Below are 20,000 nucleotides of genomic sequence, written 5' to 3'. Positions count from 1 at the left end.
TGTTGCTTACCTTCTTCTTCTATTGCCACCTTTTCAGCTTCACTGGCTTTACTTTCATCATTTTCTCTCCTCTTATTTTCAAGAAACTCAATAAGGCCTCTGAGCACATTTTCAGCATCCTCATCCTTCATCAGCTGCTCTGCGATGTCTGCTGGAGTCACCTTGGTTTCCGCTATCAGTTCTTCAATCTCTATGAAAAGTGGATGCTGTGTGGTGCCAAGGTAATTGGAGGCCAGAATTTTGAATGCAAATGGAGTGCAATAGGACATGTGGACATGCACATCCATGCGACCAGGGCGCAACAATGCAGGGTCAAGTTTGTGTTTGTGATTGGTTGTGAACACTATGATCCTCTCATCTCCACAGCTTGACCACAATCCATCTAGGAAATTTAGTAGTCCTGATAATGTCACCTGATACTGTTTAAAAAAAAAAATGATGCGAACATATTATGATTGTATAACATCTATTTATAAGAATAGCCTAAGAGTATCACTTTACTAGCCCACCAATTATTTGATAAAGTATCACTCATACGTTCACAAAAGGTTATAATCTATATCAATAAGTCAAACAAATATTCAATTTATTGGCTTATCACTGATCAGAACTCAAATACCATTTCCTTCTAAATGATCTGTCCTATATAAACTAGTCATGTTGATACCCTAACTACCGGGCAAAAAACCTCTCTCGGCCAGTAAAACTTTCCAAAGTTACTGTAAACTTTTCAAAATAGAGGAATTCTTCACACCAAGTTTTGTGATCGCAACACAAAATTGGACATTGCATCAAGTAAGCTTAGGTTTCAAGATAAGATACGCCTGAAACCAATAAAAAATAAATGTGAACTAAGAATGTACAACATCTATCTATAAGAATGGCCATAGAGGCCTTTTGCTGGTACAACCATATTCACATCTGTAGGTTGAGTAAGTGACTATCTCGCTTGAGAACTGATGCTTGACAGATGATTCCCCTTGTAAAATGTATGTGCTCGCACAAAGGCTATAAGCTATACTCTTGTTTGAAAGTAGAAATATCAAATATCAGTAAGTAAAAGAGCTTTAAGTTCTGAATTGATTGAGTACTATTTCCCAATGGCATGTCTTGTATGAGCCAGACATGTTTTCCCCCAAACTCCTTCCGAGTACCCCAATGTGAAATTTTCTGAATTTATTACAAAACTCTCAATAGAAATACAGAAAGTCTAGACAACAAAGTTTGTGACTCGCAATATAAAATGGCACTCTATTTCGTTACAACTGCAATAAAAACACGAATTTGAACATTGCTGAGTTAAATTTACCAACAGGTCAACCAAGAGACATCATACTAAAGAAACATTAACTTGAACAAAGGAACAGATAGCAATAATATTACCTGATTTACTAGATTAAATCCATGTCGAGGGTGATTAGGATTCGTTACCGAATTTGTTGAAGTAGCCCTTGCCTCTGCAAGGCTAAATGAATAATCAATGTCCTCTACAACGAGGATGGACTTATTCTCCGTGGTAATTAACAGCTTCCTTAAGTCACTATTCCCCATAAGACTGGTCAACTCCAAGTCATAGATGTCAAACTTGAGATAATTTGCCATTGCGGCAATCAAGCTTGATTTCCCAGTACCAGGAGGACCAAACAACAAGTATCCTCTTTTCCATGCCTTCCCCACTCTCTTGTAAAACTCTTTCCTCCTCACAAATCTCTCTAGATCCTCCATTATCCTTTTCTTTATATCCAAGTCCATTGCCAGAGTATCAAAAGTTGCTGGATGGTCAAGATTCACTGATTGCCACACATCCCTTCCATGCATCCGATCAAGTTTCAAAGTATGAAGCTTCAAAGTCTTATTTTCCTCGATTATTTCCGTAGATTTCTTCAAAATATGAGGAATATAATTCTCCAAGATCATATCTTTATGTTTCTTGTGAAAACTCAACTCAAAAAACTTGACTTCATTTTGAACCGTAGGGCCGTAATGGAGTGGGTCGCGGACAACCTTTGATGGGGCTTGTTTTGATCTAAATCTCCATGTCAAATGGACCCCATTAAATTTATCAACAATCTCGTCGTTCTTGTCCACTGAGAGTGAAATTTTGGTTTCCTTTCTTGGCAGGTTGATTTTGATTCTTCTCACATGAGGGGGAATTTTCGATTCAAGATAAAACTTCGCCGCTTTAAAGAGTTTGTTTCGATGGAAGCCACTAGAGTCTTCAATGACTAAAGTTAACTCATTAGAGAAACGTGCAATGAAATCTCTAACTTTGAAGAACAAGTAATCTCGTACCTCGTGAGGCAAATAGTCACGTGCAAGTTTCCGAACAAGCATCGCCGTGCCAGCTGCCGAGGCGGCAACAGAAACTATAGTCTTGGTAGATGGCATTTGGGTGGTAGTCGTAGCGAAGAACATGATTCTTTTCTGTTTGGTGGTTTGGTTTTTGAGAAAAATGTTTTCTGGGTTACAGTGGTGGCAGTGAAAGAGCAAATGAGAAGGTAGATGACAATTAGAGTTCTTCTTGAACTGAAACTGTAAGATGGCGCGTGATTACACAACTATATGTCGGTTATTTATGGTTGAATGGTGCAATCCACCCTCAATTCTAGAGAGTGAGGTTACTTTTTTCTCGACTGACTTTGTGGAAATTTTTCTAGTTATTGGATATCCCGTTGTCATATTGACCTTTGGGTCATCGCTCTAGGGTCATAATTTATAAAGACTTAAAAAGGGATCTTTTTACTTGTGTGGTTAATGAATAGAAATTAGTAAACGACTTTTTCCTACCAAGGTTTGCCTTAATGATTTTTCCCAATAAAAAAGTTTCAAAATACCCACTTTTTCATCCAAAATTTATATTCCGACTAGTCATTGGCCAATTCTAACATATTTACTACCTCAAACCACCACCATTCTTTTTCCTGATTATCACTTACCAAAACCTTTCAAACCTTATTTCCACCAACCCCATTAATCATTAACAATCGAGCGATTTGTAGAACGCGCAGTCATTAAGGCAAAACTTGGGTGGGAAAAAGTCGTTTACTCTTGATTAAATATAATCAGTACCTATTTCCATTAATTGACTTATGTTGTCTTTCAGATTATATTTGTATTTCATTGCATGGTCTTAGTAAGGGAAACCACCATATATATGTGCATGCTCTCTTTTGTGAACGAAAGAGAGGCAACAACAAGACAAAATATAACAGTAAAATAAATCAAACAGTAAACAATAAAAATAACACGTGTGATTTACCCTGGTTCACCTTATGTGGGCTACATCTAGCTGAGTCAATATTATTGCAATATGTCTCACCTCTCTTGTTTACAATGAATGAATTGCCCTATGATTTGTTATCCCACCATAACAAGAGAAAAGTATGTTTATATACTAAGTTTAAGGGACTAAACCTAGTTTTACAAGGATTTCTATTCCTAAGCCCAACCCAATAAGGAATTAGTAACTTAAAAGAAATCCTACAGCGGTTATACATGGAAAAGCCCAAAACCACCTACGGGCTCAAGGGGGTTGCATGCTGACCAGGCAGCGGGACTCCCGAGTGCATCTGTGTTACCCATTAATGCTGAAGTAGTCGACAACTCCAACATTTTGTACACCTCCAAGTGCTCTTCTTATCTTCTTGGCAAACCTCTCGAGCAAATCATCAATCACCTCCTTCCCAAAGTGAGTGGTAAAAATGGATTTTGCAACTACTCTTACGCTCATTGCAACATACCTGCCTCTTGTTTGTTTTTCAGTTTTCTCTTTATTGCCATCTTCTATATATATTCGCATTTGCATCCCAATCCACTTTAAAAACCTCGAATTTTCGGATGCTAAAAGACCCTTCTGTTCTAATCATCTGCTTAACTTCTTCAACAACTGGTGCATAATATGGCAGATTGAAAAGGTCCAAACAAGAGGTCAAGTATTTTACACGACAGAAAATCATACATATTTTCTTGGTGTGAAATTCATTCAATGCAGAATCCTGGTAATTCTTTTATGATTTTATCCACAAGTACTCTCACAGTCACAACTATTTGCATGCAAAACAACTATTTGTAGATAGCTTAACAGTTCGTTTGAGACTTTTGATGTATTATTCAAGAGGTTTTGAGTTCGAATTCTCACGATTACTAATAAGGAGTAACCGTTGGAAGCTTACTTGACTGTTAACTTCAGGGTCCCGAGAGATTAATTAAGATGCAGGCAAGTTGACCCGGACACCCCTGAATACCAAAAAAAAAAAAAAAAAAATGCAAAACGAATCCTGGCCTAGAAGGTATACATTAAAAATATTATAAAATAAACAATTTAATTATTCTAAATCTTATTTATAAGAAAAAATAAAGTTCGTATACAGTGATATCATCAAGTTTNGCGCAAAACGGAGCAGCTAGCCAAACGGACAAGAAGAACATCCTCGGCTGCTGCAGAAACAAAAAAAAAACCATACGCAACCAATAATGGGTTGGGTTGGCCGATTGGTAAAGGCTTAGGTCCCATTACTCCTTGTAGTCTCAGATTCGAATCATAACAACAATTACTACTATTATTGATCATGAACCGTAAGACTTACCCTCTTTCGTAAACCTTTATTGGGGTTAAAGGACTAGCCGAAAAACGGTTGTTAATATGATCAATCATGGATTGTAGGACTTGTCTGTTTTGGAAACCTTGTTTAGGGTTAAAGGACTAATATGTGTGTAAACTAGCTCGAACACCCAATAACAAAAAAAATAAATAAATAAATACAGTTGTTGGCTGCTGCTGCATTAAGAACCACCCAGTATTCCAACCATATCAACAAAACAAGAGACAACCTTAACAGACCCTAAGAGCCTACACAGAAAGAGCCGAGAAAAAAAGTCACAAGGAACAAACTGGATGGGAACAAATTGTTAAAAAGAACATAATATGGAGTTCAATGTCGCAATATAAAAAAAAAAAAAAACGTAACATGTATCTATATTAAGTTATTAACTCATAGAACGACACAAAAATTTCTGAAATTCCGATAGGAAGGCAGACAGGCCAGCTGCTTCTGCAAAACCTGATACGTGTAAATGTATGCATGAAATGGTGTTGATCTGTCCAAATCTTGATATTAATTTGAAGATGTAAAATTGATGTGACGACTCTAGTATAGCTTGAGCACCATTTTTTGACTAAATTGTATGGTTTCGATCTGTCCAAAAAATGAAACCCACATCTATTCGGAACCCGATTCGTAGAAAACTCGCAAAAGGGTTGTACCAGCGCAGAACAATGGCACCCACTCACGGGAAAGTTTGGACGTTACTGCTTAAAAATAGAATAATGCCAGCGACACTGATTTTTTACACCGATTAGTCAGATATAAACACATTAGATAGGAAATACATCTTCTATGAATGGACAGCGGTCTGATAATCAAATATAATCGTCTAATAGATAATTATTTATAAAAATATCAATAAATTATCGTTTATATTATATAAATAAGTATATATTTATTATGGATAAATGTTTATATAAGATAGACTCTCGTTCAAAAAAATTTAAAACTAAAATGATTGACGTTCGTCTATCTAATACAGACGAATATCCATATAACTATCCATATGCAAAGGATGATCATCTATAGTAATTTAACTCATATTTGTGATGAACGATCTTCTATAAAATATGGACGCTCGTCTGTGATTGTTCAATCATGAGAGATATATTTTCTGTCCAATATATATCTACATCTGACTAGATCTCATGTCGTTGGATAAAAAAATTCGGTACAAAAATTGGGTGTCCACCGCATTATTGTTAAAAATATCCAAACTTCCCTTCCTTTATCTGTTAGCTGGCCAGCGTCCAAAGTATCTGATCGTGTATATAACATTCAACAAATGAAATCATTTAAAGCTGAGACTCTGATCGATCGGCCTATAATTGTTGACTAATTTATGAATTGTGGATAAATCTTTTTACTAATGGCCACATGCATGGCAGCCATAGGCTATGCCATGTGAAAGTCTTTTTTTGTGGCTTATCTTCTTTCACGACAAAAACAATATAAAAAGATATCCAGTTGCATTTTTTTAATAAAATAATACTACATTTATCAACTTGTGTACAGTTGTCTTCCAATAAACTACATTATGATTTGAAGAATTAATATAAAAAATTAATATATTACTTTATGTTGATGTCAAACTCTTTATATCCATTAGGGGATGAAAATCTTAATTTCTTGTATAACATAAAAATACTCTCTATCACTTAGAGACGCATTTTCAAGATAAAATTATGTGAATTTATCTACCTACAGTTCAACCTATAACCTAAAATAAACAATACATCTTAGAAGCACGTAATATATAACTGGAGAGCACCTAACAACACTTTATATATATAACATTGTATAAAGTTTTTTAAGTATAATATTACTCTTCTTGATAAGGTTGTGATAATATCATCTTGTCAACTTTGAGCATGGAAAAAACCAAAACTTCTACTATCAAAAGACCCACGTTCACCCATCCCCAATTCAAACAGAAGCAAGATAATAGGCAAGATCATGGCTAAGACTGTTAAATCTATCCAGTTTTTTGCACTCTTCCTCATCTTCGTCCTAATTGCAAACTGGGGTGAGTGACGTGAGTTGTTTTGTATACATATATACTTCAAATACTGTTGTTGATNTTTTATATTATGTTGTTTTGTATACATGAATGATAAAGATGACAGAATTTGTCCTTGATAAGGGCATTAATTGTTGGACCATTAAGAATTATTATAGATTGTTTTGAGTATAGAATTTGTAAAGTGATACATGGAAGGGAATATGTTGATTTAATAACATATGACCGCCATGATCCTTCTAGGTTCCTACTCTATAATGTTTATATATTGACCATTTAAGATATGACATTTATTATTTATTATTGTGTACACATTATGTTTAATTACTAAGCTGTAAAGTTTTATTTTTTATGACACATGGACCAAGTGGGAGAATGTTAGAATTATTTATAATACTTATAAAATAGTCCATGTGAATTAAAAATAATATAAGTTTTAGTAATAATTAATTTAATTGAAGGGCATATTGGTCTTTAACCTTGATGGAAAGGTGTGATGTTTGAAGTTAATTAAATAACTGCACAATATAAAAGGTGGGTCCTCTCTCTATTCCAAGATGTTAAAATTTTTCTCTTTCCATCAAAGAGGTTTTGCAATTATAGAAAGGAAGAAAGGGAGAGAAACACTGCCTATTTTTTTATTCAATCAAGATTCAAGTTTTTAATCTTCAAACTATGGAATCAAGTATGTATTTCTTTTATATTTATATATATGTGAAAGTTCATCAAGTTTCAAGATCCTAAACTTTATATTTGTGTAAATTAGGGCATAGAAACATGAATTGATTATTGATTCTTTGCTTATGATGAGTTTGCAATTAAGTTTACAAATAATTGCCAAATTTTGTGGCAAGTACATGATTCTCCATTTCTTCAGTGATTCACTGTATCTCATCTAATTTTCCTAGCCTCCATTAAGTTCCTCTGGTCAATCGATTTCGAGACCATGAAGTTGTTGGCATGCATGACTGCATTGCAATATTAAAATTCGGATTCTCTGTTCGTTATTTGTGGGTACATCTCATAAGAAAATATCTTAATTGGCCATCTCATAATATATTTACTTGAATTTGTTCTTAAAATAGTCTTCTATTCTGGGAATTTCGAAGATGAGGTTTTATCTTTGTCTATTATGTTTCAGGCACAGCTGGTGGAGCCATATATATTGATGCGGGGTTTTATACGCACATTGAAATAAAAACTTTGTGAGTTGGGTACACTTTTTTTTCTTTCATTTACTTATTTATTTTTTATTTTTTATTTTTTATTTTAAAGGTATTGCATTTGCAGTGAGAATCCTTTAGTTCCTCATAGATTTGGTGGTTCTAAGGTGATTTAGGGTCCCTGTATTTTCGTGCTATTCCAGACTTGATTTTTCCTTTGTTCTTGGAAGCTATCTGCTATCGCTGTTTGTATTGCAGCTTTTCTCGATTATGCCCTTCTTGAAAGAGATTTGGATGTTGGATAACTGATCTCTTGTCATGGATAATTATGCTTTGAATTTGTTTCAATAATCTTAGTTTAAAAATTTGTCATACTCTGGTTTTCTAAGTGTGTTGTCACTTTCTTTGATTATTGGTATTTATAAATATAATCACTATCGAAGTCAATCACTTACATTGCTTCACATACTCCAAATTAAAAGGTTGCATTTGGAGAAGTACGCAAATTGTATAAGCATTGTTTCAAAACTTGGGCCGTGACCCCGTTACCTTGTCGGGTCTCACACATGACACAACAGGTCGGGTTTTAAAACAATATTTCTGGGAAGAAAGTGGTGAAAAATTCATCCATCGTAGATGACATGAGCAAGGAAGAGTTTCAACAGATGACTGATGAATGAGGCTTTTATTGCAAGGCAGTATAAGTTTTGAATAACAGAAGAATACGCTGTGATTTAATGGTTACCCATATATTAGCATAATCAAATAATTTCTCTTATTCCTTTTTTCTTTTACGTTACATAAAACTGTCTATAAATTCCCGACCCATGCAAGTGTCAGAACAAACATCGCCGCGACAGCTGCTGAGGCGGCAACAGAAACTATAGTCTTGATAGATGGCATCTGGGTGGTAGTAGTACTGAAGAGCATGTTTCTTTTCAGTATGGTGGTGAGTGATGATCTCCCAAAGTAACGTAAAAGAAAAAAGGAATAAGAGATTTTATTAGAGAGCTTATTGAATAACTTGAAACATAACAACCATATTTATAGTGGGTTAATCATAATTCTACTTGGAAAAATAAATAAAATATCCAAGATAATGTCTGCTTAGTTCGAGTTTTTTTAATACTAAAATAATGAATTAAAATTCTAGTACTATTAAAATATTCAAGATTTTCCTACATCAGTGCTAACTGGGATGACAAGGGGGTGGGGCCTGACTTCCCATACCCTGTCCCGTCACCATTCCCCGACCCCACTACGGGGATGATGATGGGGAATCTCAGTCCCCGCCCCGCGCGGAAACGACGTCCCCGTCCCCGTCCAATCGCAGACTAAGGGAAAAATCCCCGCCTCATTCATCGCAATCAAACATTCCTCAATCGACAGATATCCAAAAATTTCAATTCAATTAAGAAAGCAACACTCTTCAAACTCCTTGGTACAAATTACAGTATCAAACTCAAATTTTATTTTATTTTGCATTTTCCTGCACTTTCTTGTCAACCAAACAGAAAGTACAAACCAAAACCACCGAATCAGATCTGTAAAATCCAAAAATTACTATCCAATAACAAAATAAACACTGTCCAAACACCTCTGCAAAAATTACGTCATAAAAAATCTCAAACTTTCTTTAACGTCCTTTAATTTTCTCAGCAACTAAACAGAAACTAAAACATTCAAATAAATAATCAAAAAAGCGAAAATCGTACCTGAAGAGGAAGGTGAAGCTAAGGAGAAGTAGAGTAGGACGATGACGACTGAGGAGGAGGACGATGAGAATGGAGCAGCGACGGAAGTCGGCCTGGAGCAGTGGATGATAGACGAAAGGTATTAACATAGCTTCTTTCTTAAAAAACAAAATGAGAGGAACAATTAATCAATGGTTATCTCAACTAGAGAAAATAGTACAAAAATTTCTGATATAAATTGTGTGAGTGAGAGAGAGAGAGACTTGGATCAAAGAATTGTTGGCATAACTTGTTTCGCCTTCTCCTCCATTCATGTGAAGAACTTCCTTCAATTCCATGGCTTTATCCAGAGTTTTACTATGACTTTCCCGTAGTCATTCAAAACCAGTTCAANAACCAAACCGAAAATTTGATTCAACCATTATTTCGAATCGGTTCCGAAAAAACCACTTTTTCAGTTCGGTTTCCGAACTTTTTTTCCCACCCCTATATATAGCTTCCAAAAATACGGATCAATTTCCTTAAATGGTAAGAAACTAATTTATCATGCAAACATCAATATAGTCCTCAACGTGAGACTCTTATCATCTCATCTCTATTAAACTTTCTTATACGTTACACTACCAAGCTATTTCCAAATGCAAGAGAGGGACCAACCCAACTCTTATCATTTCTCGTTTTGATTTTAAAAGAAAATTGATATTTCGATTTCTTAATTCTTACCTAACAAGTATTTATGTGATTATTTTTACAATCCATGTAAAAAAATAAAAAAATAATAAGAATGAAGGAAATTCCCTATTTAGAGCATTTAGAGCTTCACCCGGAACTTGGATTGGATCTCGGAATATCAATATGGCCTTTTTCCCAGAGATTTTTTATTGAATTTGCGATAACTCTGGCACTGGACTTCGTTTAACTACCTGAAACATCAAACACCCAAGAGCTAAATACAACCACCAACCATTTCATGTCAGACCATTATGAGCTGTGGGAGGAAGTTGTATACAATAACTTTAAAGGGGTAAAAGCTTCAACTATCTAATACAATAAATATAGCCAGGGACCAATACGTTTTAAATAATTGGCTGCTTTCTTCTCTATCCATTTACTATGAGCAGGTAAAATTTCACAGTGAAATTGTGAGAATTTAGTAAGTAACCTGATCACCAGTTTCATTATAAGTCTCAGTGAGAAATGATCAGAAGGCTTAAACACTAGGTTGATCATATTGACAAGCCACAAGGCACAGGATGGGAATTAAGAGATGGTACTTAGCTGAAAAGAGCCAGTTCCTCAACACTGGCTTCACATATTCATAAATAGCATTAACAAACACAAACAGAGAAACCTGGTTCCAGTTCCAGTTCACTGTGCCAGTTCCAGTTATCACAGTTTCAGTATCACATTCACTATCAGTTTCTAATTCTTCACTACCAAGTTCAGTTATGAGAAACTTCATTTCAATCATCAGAACACATCAGCCATCAGTTCATCAGTTTCAGTCATCAACAAAGTTACTGCAAACAAAATCAGCAACATTCACTATCAGTTTCTGATTCTTCACTACCAGTTCAGTTATGAGAAACTTCAGCAACATTCACTATCAGTTTCAGTCATCAACAAAGTCAGCAACATTCACTATCAGTTTCTGTTCTGATTCTTCACTACCAGTTCAATCATGAGAAACTTCAGCAACATTCAGTATCAGTTTCAATAATCAGAACACATCAGCCATCAGTTTCAGTCATCAACAAAGTCAGCAACATTCACTATCAGTTTCTGNGTGGACATGCACATCCATGCGACCAGGGCGCAACAATGCAGGGTCAAGTTTGTGTTTGTGATTGGTTGTGAACACTATGATCCTCTCATCTCCACAGCTTGACCACAATCCATCTAGGAAATTTAACAGTCCTGATAATGTCACCTGATACTGTTTAAAAAAAAAAAAATGACGTGAACATATTATGATTGTATAACATCTATTTATAAAAATAGCCTAAGAGTAGCACTTTACTAGCCCACCAATTATTTGATACAGTATCACTCATACGTTCACAAAAGGTTATAATCTATATCAATAAGTTAAACAAATATCCAATTTATTAGATTACCACTGATCAGAACTCAAATACCATTTCCTTCTAAATGGTCTGTCCTATATAAACTAGTCATGTTGATACCCCAACTACTGGGCAAAAAACCTCTCTCGGCCAGTAACATCAAAACTTTCCAAAGTTACTTTAAACTTTTCAAAATAAAGGAATTCTTGACACCAAGTTTTGTGATTGCAACACAAAATTGGACATTGCATCAAGTAAGCTTAGGTTTCAAGAAAAGATACACCCCAAATCGATAAAAAATAAATGTGAACTAAGAATGTATAGTATCTATCTATGAGAATAGCCATAAAGGTACAACCATAATCACATTTGTAGGTTGAGTAACTGATTATCTCGCTTGAGAACTGATGCTTGACAGATGATTCACTTGTAAATGTACGTGCTCGCACAAAGGCTATAAGCTATTCTCTTGTTTGAAAGCAGAATTATCAAATATCAATAAGCAACAGAGCTTTAAGTTCTGAATTGATTGAGTACTATTTCCCAATGGCATGTCTTGTATGAGCCATATATGTTTTCCCCCAAACTCCTTCCAAGTACCCCAATGTGAAATTTTCTGAATTTATTACAGAACTCTCAATAGAAATACAGGAAACCTAGACAACAAAGTTTGTGACTTGAAATATAAAATGGCACTCTATTTCAATATAATTGCAATTAAAACATGAATTTGAACATTGCAGAGTTAAATTTACCAATAGATCAACCAAGAGACATCACACTAAAGAAACATTAACTTGAACAAAGAAACAGATAGCAATAATATTACCTGATTTACTAGATTAAATCCATGTGGAGGGTGATTAGGATTCATTACCGAATTCGTTGAAGTAGCCCTTGCCTCTGCAAGGCTAATTGAACAATCAATGTCCTCTACAACGAGGATGGACTTATTCTCCGTGGTAATTAACAGCCTCCTTAACTCACTATTCCCCCTAAGACTAGTCAACTCCAAGTCATAGATGTCAAACTTGAGATAATTTGCCATTGCCGCAATCAAGCTTGATTTCCCAGTACCGGGCGGACCAAACAACAAGTATCCTCTTTTCCATGCCTTCCCCACTCTCTTATAAAACTCTCTCCTCTTCACAAACCTCTCTAGATCCTCCATTATCCTTTTTTTTATATTCAAGTCCATTGCCAAAGTATCAAAAGTTGCTGGATGGTCAAGATTCACTGATTGCCACACATCCATCCCATGCATCCGATCATGTTTCAAAGTATGAAGCTTCAAAGTCTTCTCTTCCTCGATCATTTCTGTAGATTTCTTCAAAATATGAGGAATATAATTCTCCAAGATCATATCTTTATGTTTCTTGTGAAAACTCAGCTCAAAAAACTTGACTTCATTTTGAACCGTAGGCCCGTAATGGTGTGGGTCACGGACAACCTTTGATGGGGCTTGCTTTGATATAAATCTCCATGTCAAATGAACCCCATTAAATTTATCAACAATCTCTTCATTCTTTTCCATTGAGAGTGAAATTTTGGTCTCCTTTTTTGGCAGGTTGATTTTGATTCTCCTCACATGAGGGGGAATCTTCGATTCAAGATAAAACTTTGCCGCTTTAAAGAGTTTGTTTAGATTAAAGCCATCATCAGATTCTTCAATGACTAAAGTAAACTCATTAGAGAAGCGTGCAATGAAATCTCTAACTTTGAAGAACAAGTAATCTCGTACCTCGTGAGGCAAATAGTCACGTGCAAGTGTTGGAACAAACATCGCCGCGGCAGCTGCTGAGGCGGCAACAGAAACTATAGTCTTGATAGATGGCATCTGGGTGGCAGTAGTACTGGAGGGCATGTTTCTTTTCAGTTTGGGGGTTACCGTCGTGGCAGTGAAAGAGCAAATGAGACGGTAGAAGACAAATTTATGTGGAATTAAGTGAATGACAAATAAGAAAGTGAAAGACTGTATTACAGTTCAATTAGAGTTCTTCTTGAACTGAAACTCTAAGATGGCCCGTGATTACACAATTCAAAGTGTTATATGTCGGTTGTTACTGGTTGAATGGTGCAATCCACCCTCAATTCTCGAGAGTGAGGTCACTGAGTTCTCTCGACAGCTTTGTGGAATTTTTTTGTGGAAATTTTTCTAGTTATTGGATCCCGTTATCAAATTATTGCTCTTGGCACTTAGTCATTGGCACTTAGTCATAAAGACTCAAAGAATGGGATCTTTTTACTTGTGTGGTTGGTTGTAGATGCAAAATATCTGTCGTCATGAAAATAGGGTCTGATCTCATGAGATCGAGACCATTAACAATCTGTTGGACCTGCACACATGAAAGAGCAAACGTGAAGCTTCCGAAAAACACCGGGGTGGTGTTTGCTATAGGCACTCTGACGCTCAAATCAGCAAGGCTGAAAGAGATTATTTGATAATAATTAAGGAGATAAAGAATTACTAGGAGTTTTGTCGGAAGCTAGGACTACGTCAGAGGCGTCGGGTTCTTGGGAGCAAGAACTTTAGGAGCAAATAGATGGTTTTGAATAGTGTAGATTGACTATGGGAGATTGCATGCCTAATAAGAGGGCAAGCCTCTGTTTTTATAGTGAACCCAAGGGCTGGAATCCTAGTAGGACATTGAGTCCTTTTTTTTGGAAGATAATCCCTATCAAGAAAGAAATATGATTTTTTGGCCTTATCATATTAAGTTTAATAGTTTAAGTAAGATTTGGAATCTTAGTAGGACACTAAGTCCTATTTTGGGAGATAATCCCTATCAAGAAATAAATATGATTTCTTAACCTTATCAAATTAAGTTTAATAGTTTAAGTAAGATTTGGAATCTTAGTAGGACACTAAGTCCTATTTTGGGAGATAATCCCTATCAAGAAATAAATATGATTTCTTCACCTTTAAGTTTAATAGTTTAAGTAAGATTTAGAATCTTAGTAGGACACTAAGTCTTATTTTGGGAGATAATCTCTATCATGAAAGAAATATGATTTATTGACCTTATCAGATTATGTTTAATGGTTTGCGTAAGATTTAGAATCTTAGTAGAAGAGGAAATAGAATGGGATTCTGATTTCTTATTTATGGACTGTTGCATGCTAATGGGCTGAAACCCAGTTTAGCTTAACTTATAGGATAACCCAACTAATAGAGTGGATAGTTCACAAGATGATTTTAAGTATAGGCCCAATCGGGATTGGATTGAGGCCTTGAGCTGTAACATGTTTAGTTCGTTATCGGGTCTCGTTAAGTCCAGTCCAAGATGATTTTTGCCCTAACATTGGTCTTAATATTGTCGCCAAAAGAAAGAGTTTAAAAAATAATGAATATAAATTGATTAAATATGATTATTACCCATTTCCATTAATTAGCTTCTGTTATCTTTCAGATTATAATTGTATTTTATTGCATTGTTTTAGTAAAGGAAATGACCATATTTGTATATTCTCCTTTGTCCACTCCACCTGCAAGTGCTCCTCTTACCTTCTTGGCAAACCTCTCGAACAAATCATCAATCAGCTCCTTCCCAAAGTGAGTGTTAAAAATGGATTCTGCAACTACTGTTCATTGCAACATACCTGCCTCTTGTTAGTTTATCAATCTTCTCTTTCTTACCATCTTCTATATTCGCATTTGCATCCTAATCCACGTTAAAAAGCTTGAATTTTCGGATGCTAAAAGACCCTTTTGTTCTAATCATCTGCTTAACTTCTTCAACAGTTGGTGCATAATATGGCAGATTGAAAAGGTCCAAACAAGAGGTCAAGTATTTTACACGACAGAAAATCATACATATTTTCTTGGTGTGAAATGGATTCATTGCAGAGTCCTGGTAATTTTTTTATGATTTTATCCTCAAGTACTCTCAGAGTCACAACTAATGCATACAAAACAATTATTTCTAGGTAGCTTCATGGTTCGCTTGGGACTCTTGATTATCAAACCTCACTTTTTTACCAACATCTATATTTGCATTTGGAGCCCAATCCACTGTAAATATCTAAAATTTTCGGATGCTAAAAGACCCTTCTGTTCTAATCATCTGCTTAACTTCAACAGCAGGTACATAACAGGGGAGATTGAACTGGTCCAATTTATCCTCCTCAATCAACCCCTGCATTAAAAGATAACTACTCACCATTGAACAGTCATGTATGATGCAAAATTAGGCAAAAATGGAAAATGACAACAGTGATTCTTAGAGTGATGTACCTCCAGGTTATGATCCTCACCGGAAAATCGAAACGAAAATGCCGTTATAGCGCTTAAACTTGAAGGACTCTGGTCCCTCCGAGGCAACAATTGCCAAGTTTTGTGGCAAGTACATGATTCTCCATTTCTTACCAGTGATTCACTGTATCTCATCTAATTTTCCTAGCCTCCATTAAGTTCCTCTGGTCAATCGATTTCGTGACCATGAAGTTGTTGGCATGCATGACTGCATTGCAGTATTAAAATTCGGATTCTCTGTTTGTTATTTGTGGGTACATCTCATAAGAAAATATCCTAATTGGCCATCTCATAATATATTTACTTGAGTTTGTTCTTAAAATAGTCTTCTATTCTGGGAATTTCGAAGATGAGGTTTTATCTTTGTCTATTATGTTTCAGGCACAGCTGGTGGAGCCATATATATTGATGCGGGGTTTTATACGCACATTGAAATAAAAACTTTGTGAGTTGGGTACACTTTTTTTTCTTTCATTTACTTATTTATTTTTTATTTTTTATTTTTTATTTTAAAGGTATTGCATTTGCAGTGAGAATCCTTTAGTTCCTCATAGATTTGGTGGTTCTAAGGTGATTTAGGGTCCCTGTATTTTCGTGCTATTCCAGACTTGATTTTTCCTTTGTTCTTGGAAGCTATCTGCTATCGCTGTTTGTATTGCAGCTTTGCTCGATTATGCCCTTCTTGAAAGAGATTTGGATGTTGGATAACTGATCTCTTGTCATGGATAATTATGCTTTGAATTTGTTTCGATAATCTTAGTTTAAAAATTTGTCATACTCTGGTTTTCTAAGTGTGTTGTCACTTTCTTTGATTATTGGTATTTATAAATATAATCACTATCGAAGTCAATCACTTACATTGCTTCACATACTCCAAATTAAAAGGTTGCATTTGGAGAAGTACGCAAATTGTATAAGCACTGTTTTAAAACCTGGGCCGTGACCCTGTCACATTGTCGGGTCTCACAACGGGTCGGGTTTTAAAACAATATTTATGGGGAGAAAGTGGTGAAAAATTCATCCACTGTAGATGACAAGGCAATATAAGTTTCGAATAACAGAAGAACACTGTGATTTAATGGTTACTCACATATTAGCATAATCAAATCATTTCTCTTATTCCTTTTTTATTTTACGTTACATAAAACTGTCTATAAATTACTACGTCATATAAGCAATGAAAAATAATTTCATCTGTATACATCAAGACAGGTTTCTAGGCTGAGTAACGAGAGTGTGAATTGATGTCAAAAGCCAATGAGTAATGGAGTCAGTGAAGGGATTTCTTGAAGACTGGATGAGCGGATAAAAAGAATACCAGTTTTCGCCCTGTTCTAGATTAGAGAAAATTATGAACATAAAGTTTATAAATGTATTCAAAGTTCTGTTCCTGTTAAAAAGAAAATGCATTGGTTCTAATCCTGTACAGCTAGGTGCATACAAGAAAGGATAATGGTAAATTAAAAAGCTGCTTCGAATTAATGTATTAAAAGTTGTGTCTGAAGTTCTGGTTCTTTGCTTTTGTGGGTTTTGGCTACTGCTTTATGTCACTCACCCCAGTTTGCAATTAGAACGAGGATGAAGAAAGAGTGCAAAAAACTGGATACGTACATTTAACAGTCTTGGCCATGATCTTGCTTAAAATCTTGCTTCTCTTTGAATTGGGGAAGCATGTATGTAGGTTTTTTTTTTTTTGGGTGACCGGAAGTGTCCGGATTAGCTTATGCGCATTTTAACTAATTCTTTGGAACCCTGAAGTTGATAATAAGGTAAATCACTTTAGTGACCACTCTTATTAGCAATCCAAGTGGATCGAACTTAAAACCTCTTAAATAATATGTTCAAAAATCATAATTAATCATTGGGCTACCCAATGGTGGTTCAAACAAAATCATTAAATCAAGTGATTGAATTAAATCTAACACATATAATTTTAATTTGACAAAATTGCCAATTTAAGTTGGCAGGAATTTAGATTAGAAATTATCATCAAAATAATTCAATAATGGATAAAGAGTGAGCAGTAGCCTGCGAACATGTAAATATATTATTTTATAAACAACATAAACTGTTCATAAAGAACTTGAAACAACATTATTTATAATAAGCTAATCATAATTCTACGAGAAAAGTTAAATAAGAAATCCTAATATTTCTAAAACAATAAATTGAAATGCTAAAACATAAATATAAAATTAGAAATCAAGTAATATTCCTACACCAAGTCAAGCGCCAGCCTCACACCATTCAAGTCGTTTTAAGAGCGACCCATCCAGCTCATTCCGTATCGAGGTTTGCCAACAAAGAACTAATTCTTCATAGTTTGACACCAATCCATCTAGGTAACCTAGCAATCCTCCTAATGACAACCCATACTGTAAAAAAAAAAAAGAATATACATATGTGAACAAATTATGATTGCATATTATGATTGTATAAGAATATCATTTTATTAACTCACCAATTATATGATGGAGTATCACCCATAAGTTTACAAAAGGTTATAATATGTTACTCTATTTCAATAGAATTGCAATTAGAACATAGAAACATTAAAGTTGAACAAAGAAACAGATAGCAATAATATTACCCGGTTTAGTTTCAGAAAGTGATTACGATCCATTATCGAATTCATTGCAGCGGCCCTTGCCTCCACAAGCTTATTCTGCAACTCAATTGAACAATTACAACCAGAATGGACTTATCCTTAATGGGAATGAATAGCTTCTTTAACTCACTATTCTCCCTAATATCAATAGTCAACACCAAGTCATAGATGTCAAATGCACAACGTTCCGTTGCAGCAAACAAGCGTAATTTCCCAGTACCAAGAGGACCAAACAAGAAGTATCCTCTATTCCATTCCTTTCCCACTCTCTTACAAAACTTTTCCCGGTCCTTATGCCTCCTTAGATCCTCCCATATCTTTTCCTTCATTATCCTTTTCTTTTTATTCAAATCCATTGCAAAAGTATCAGAAGTTGCTGGATGGTCAAGATTCACTAATTGCGACACATCTTTATTCATTCCATGCATCCGATCACGTTTCAAAGAAGAAAGCTTCAAAGTCTTCTTTTCCTCGATTAATTCTTTAGGTTTCTCAATTATTTCTTTAGATTTCTTCAAAATATGAAGGATATAATTCTCGAAGATCATACCTTTATGTTTCTTGCGAAAACTCAGCTCAAAAACTTCACTTCATTCTGAATCGTAGGACAGATATCTTTTGAGTCTCGAACAACTTTTGATGGAACTTTTTCTTGATAGAAATCTCCATGTCAAACGAACCGCATTAAATGTATCAACAATCTCTTCGTCCTTCACGTAAAGTGAAATCTTTGTTTCTCCTCTGGACAGGGTGATTTTGATTCTTTTCACATTATGCAGGATCTTGGGTTCAAGATAAAGCTTCGCCGCTTCAAAGAGTTTGTTTAGGCTAAGGCCATCACCATATTCTTAAATGACAAAGTTAACTCATTAGAGAAACATGCAATGGAATCTCTAAGTTTAAAGAACACGTAGTTTCGTATCTCGTGAGTCAAATAGTCACGTGCAAGTTTCTGAACAAGCATTGCCGTGGCGGTTGCCGAGGCAACATAAACTATAGTCTTTGTAGATGACATTTGGGTGGTTGATGCAGCGGAAGGCTTGGCTAGATGGAAAACACGACAAAGATAAATTCCCGGAGTAAGTAATAAGAGATTTTATGAGGAAATTTAACTGTCCGGCCATCCCAAGTTTCCATTTAACAAAATGGTCATAAGAATCTTTTTGATTTTTTTTTAGGTTAAAAAATATGACGTGGCATACTTAAGTGTAATTAAAGCAGTAAAAAGGATTAGGGTGAAAAGATTTAAAAATTTATGGGTTAGAGTATAATAAAGAGAAGTTGATTTAAAATTTGAAAGGCAGAACACATTTCTCTCATGTTCTTTCTCTCTCTCTCGTTTTTTCTTCCAATTTTCTGCAATTTCTCAATTTCTTTGCTCTTTGCATTTTATTTATTATTCATTGCCATTCCCGATTAAGTATAATATATGAGTCCTTAAAGAAACAGAAAAAACCCATATACTCCCCAAATTTTAGGCATGATTGGGTCTACCAAAAATGGAGAAGAAGAAGTTGTGGTGGAGTAACTTCCGATGACTGAAGTGCTCCACTAGGAGAGGAGACGGCGTCGACGGAGATATTCTATTGGTGA

The 20,000-nt window shown here is 35.2% G+C and overlaps 2 protein-coding genes across 2 annotated transcripts in view; both read right to left on the bottom strand.

Moving 5' to 3' along the window:
- LOC116128711 (AAA-ATPase At3g50940-like) overlaps positions 1-2,566 on the bottom strand; it is a 3,597-nt gene extending 1,031 nt beyond the window's left edge. Inside the window, exons 1-2 of the mRNA XM_031414464.1 lie at positions 1,384-2,566; positions 7-419 (exon numbers count right to left, since the gene is read on the bottom strand). Of these exons, the coding sequence (XP_031270324.1) occupies positions 7-419; positions 1,384-2,415 (1,445 nt within the window). The 5' untranslated portion in view covers positions 2,416-2,566. The remainder of the gene's footprint in view (positions 1-6; positions 420-1,383) is intronic.
- Positions 2,567-10,691: 8,125 nt separating this feature from the next.
- Positions 10,692-13,422, bottom strand: LOC116128710 (AAA-ATPase At3g50940-like). The gene is made up of 3 exons (XM_031414463.1): positions 12,377-13,422; positions 11,274-11,417; positions 10,692-10,937 (listed from the first exon to the last, which is right to left on the bottom strand). The coding sequence occupies exons 1-3, from the start codon at positions 13,409-13,411 to the stop codon at positions 10,692-10,694; spliced, it is 1,425 nt and encodes a 474-aa protein (XP_031270323.1). The 5' UTR covers positions 13,412-13,422.
- Positions 13,423-20,000: the final 6,578 nt, after the last annotated feature.

This window comes from Pistacia vera, unplaced genomic scaffold, assembly GCF_008641045.1.
Source record: "Pistacia vera cultivar Batoury unplaced genomic scaffold, PisVer_v2 Contig202, whole genome shotgun sequence".
Taxonomy (NCBI): domain Eukaryota; kingdom Viridiplantae; phylum Streptophyta; class Magnoliopsida; order Sapindales; family Anacardiaceae; genus Pistacia; species Pistacia vera.
Note: the sequence above shows the minus strand (reverse complement) of the source record. Positions and strands in the feature narration are given on the sequence as shown.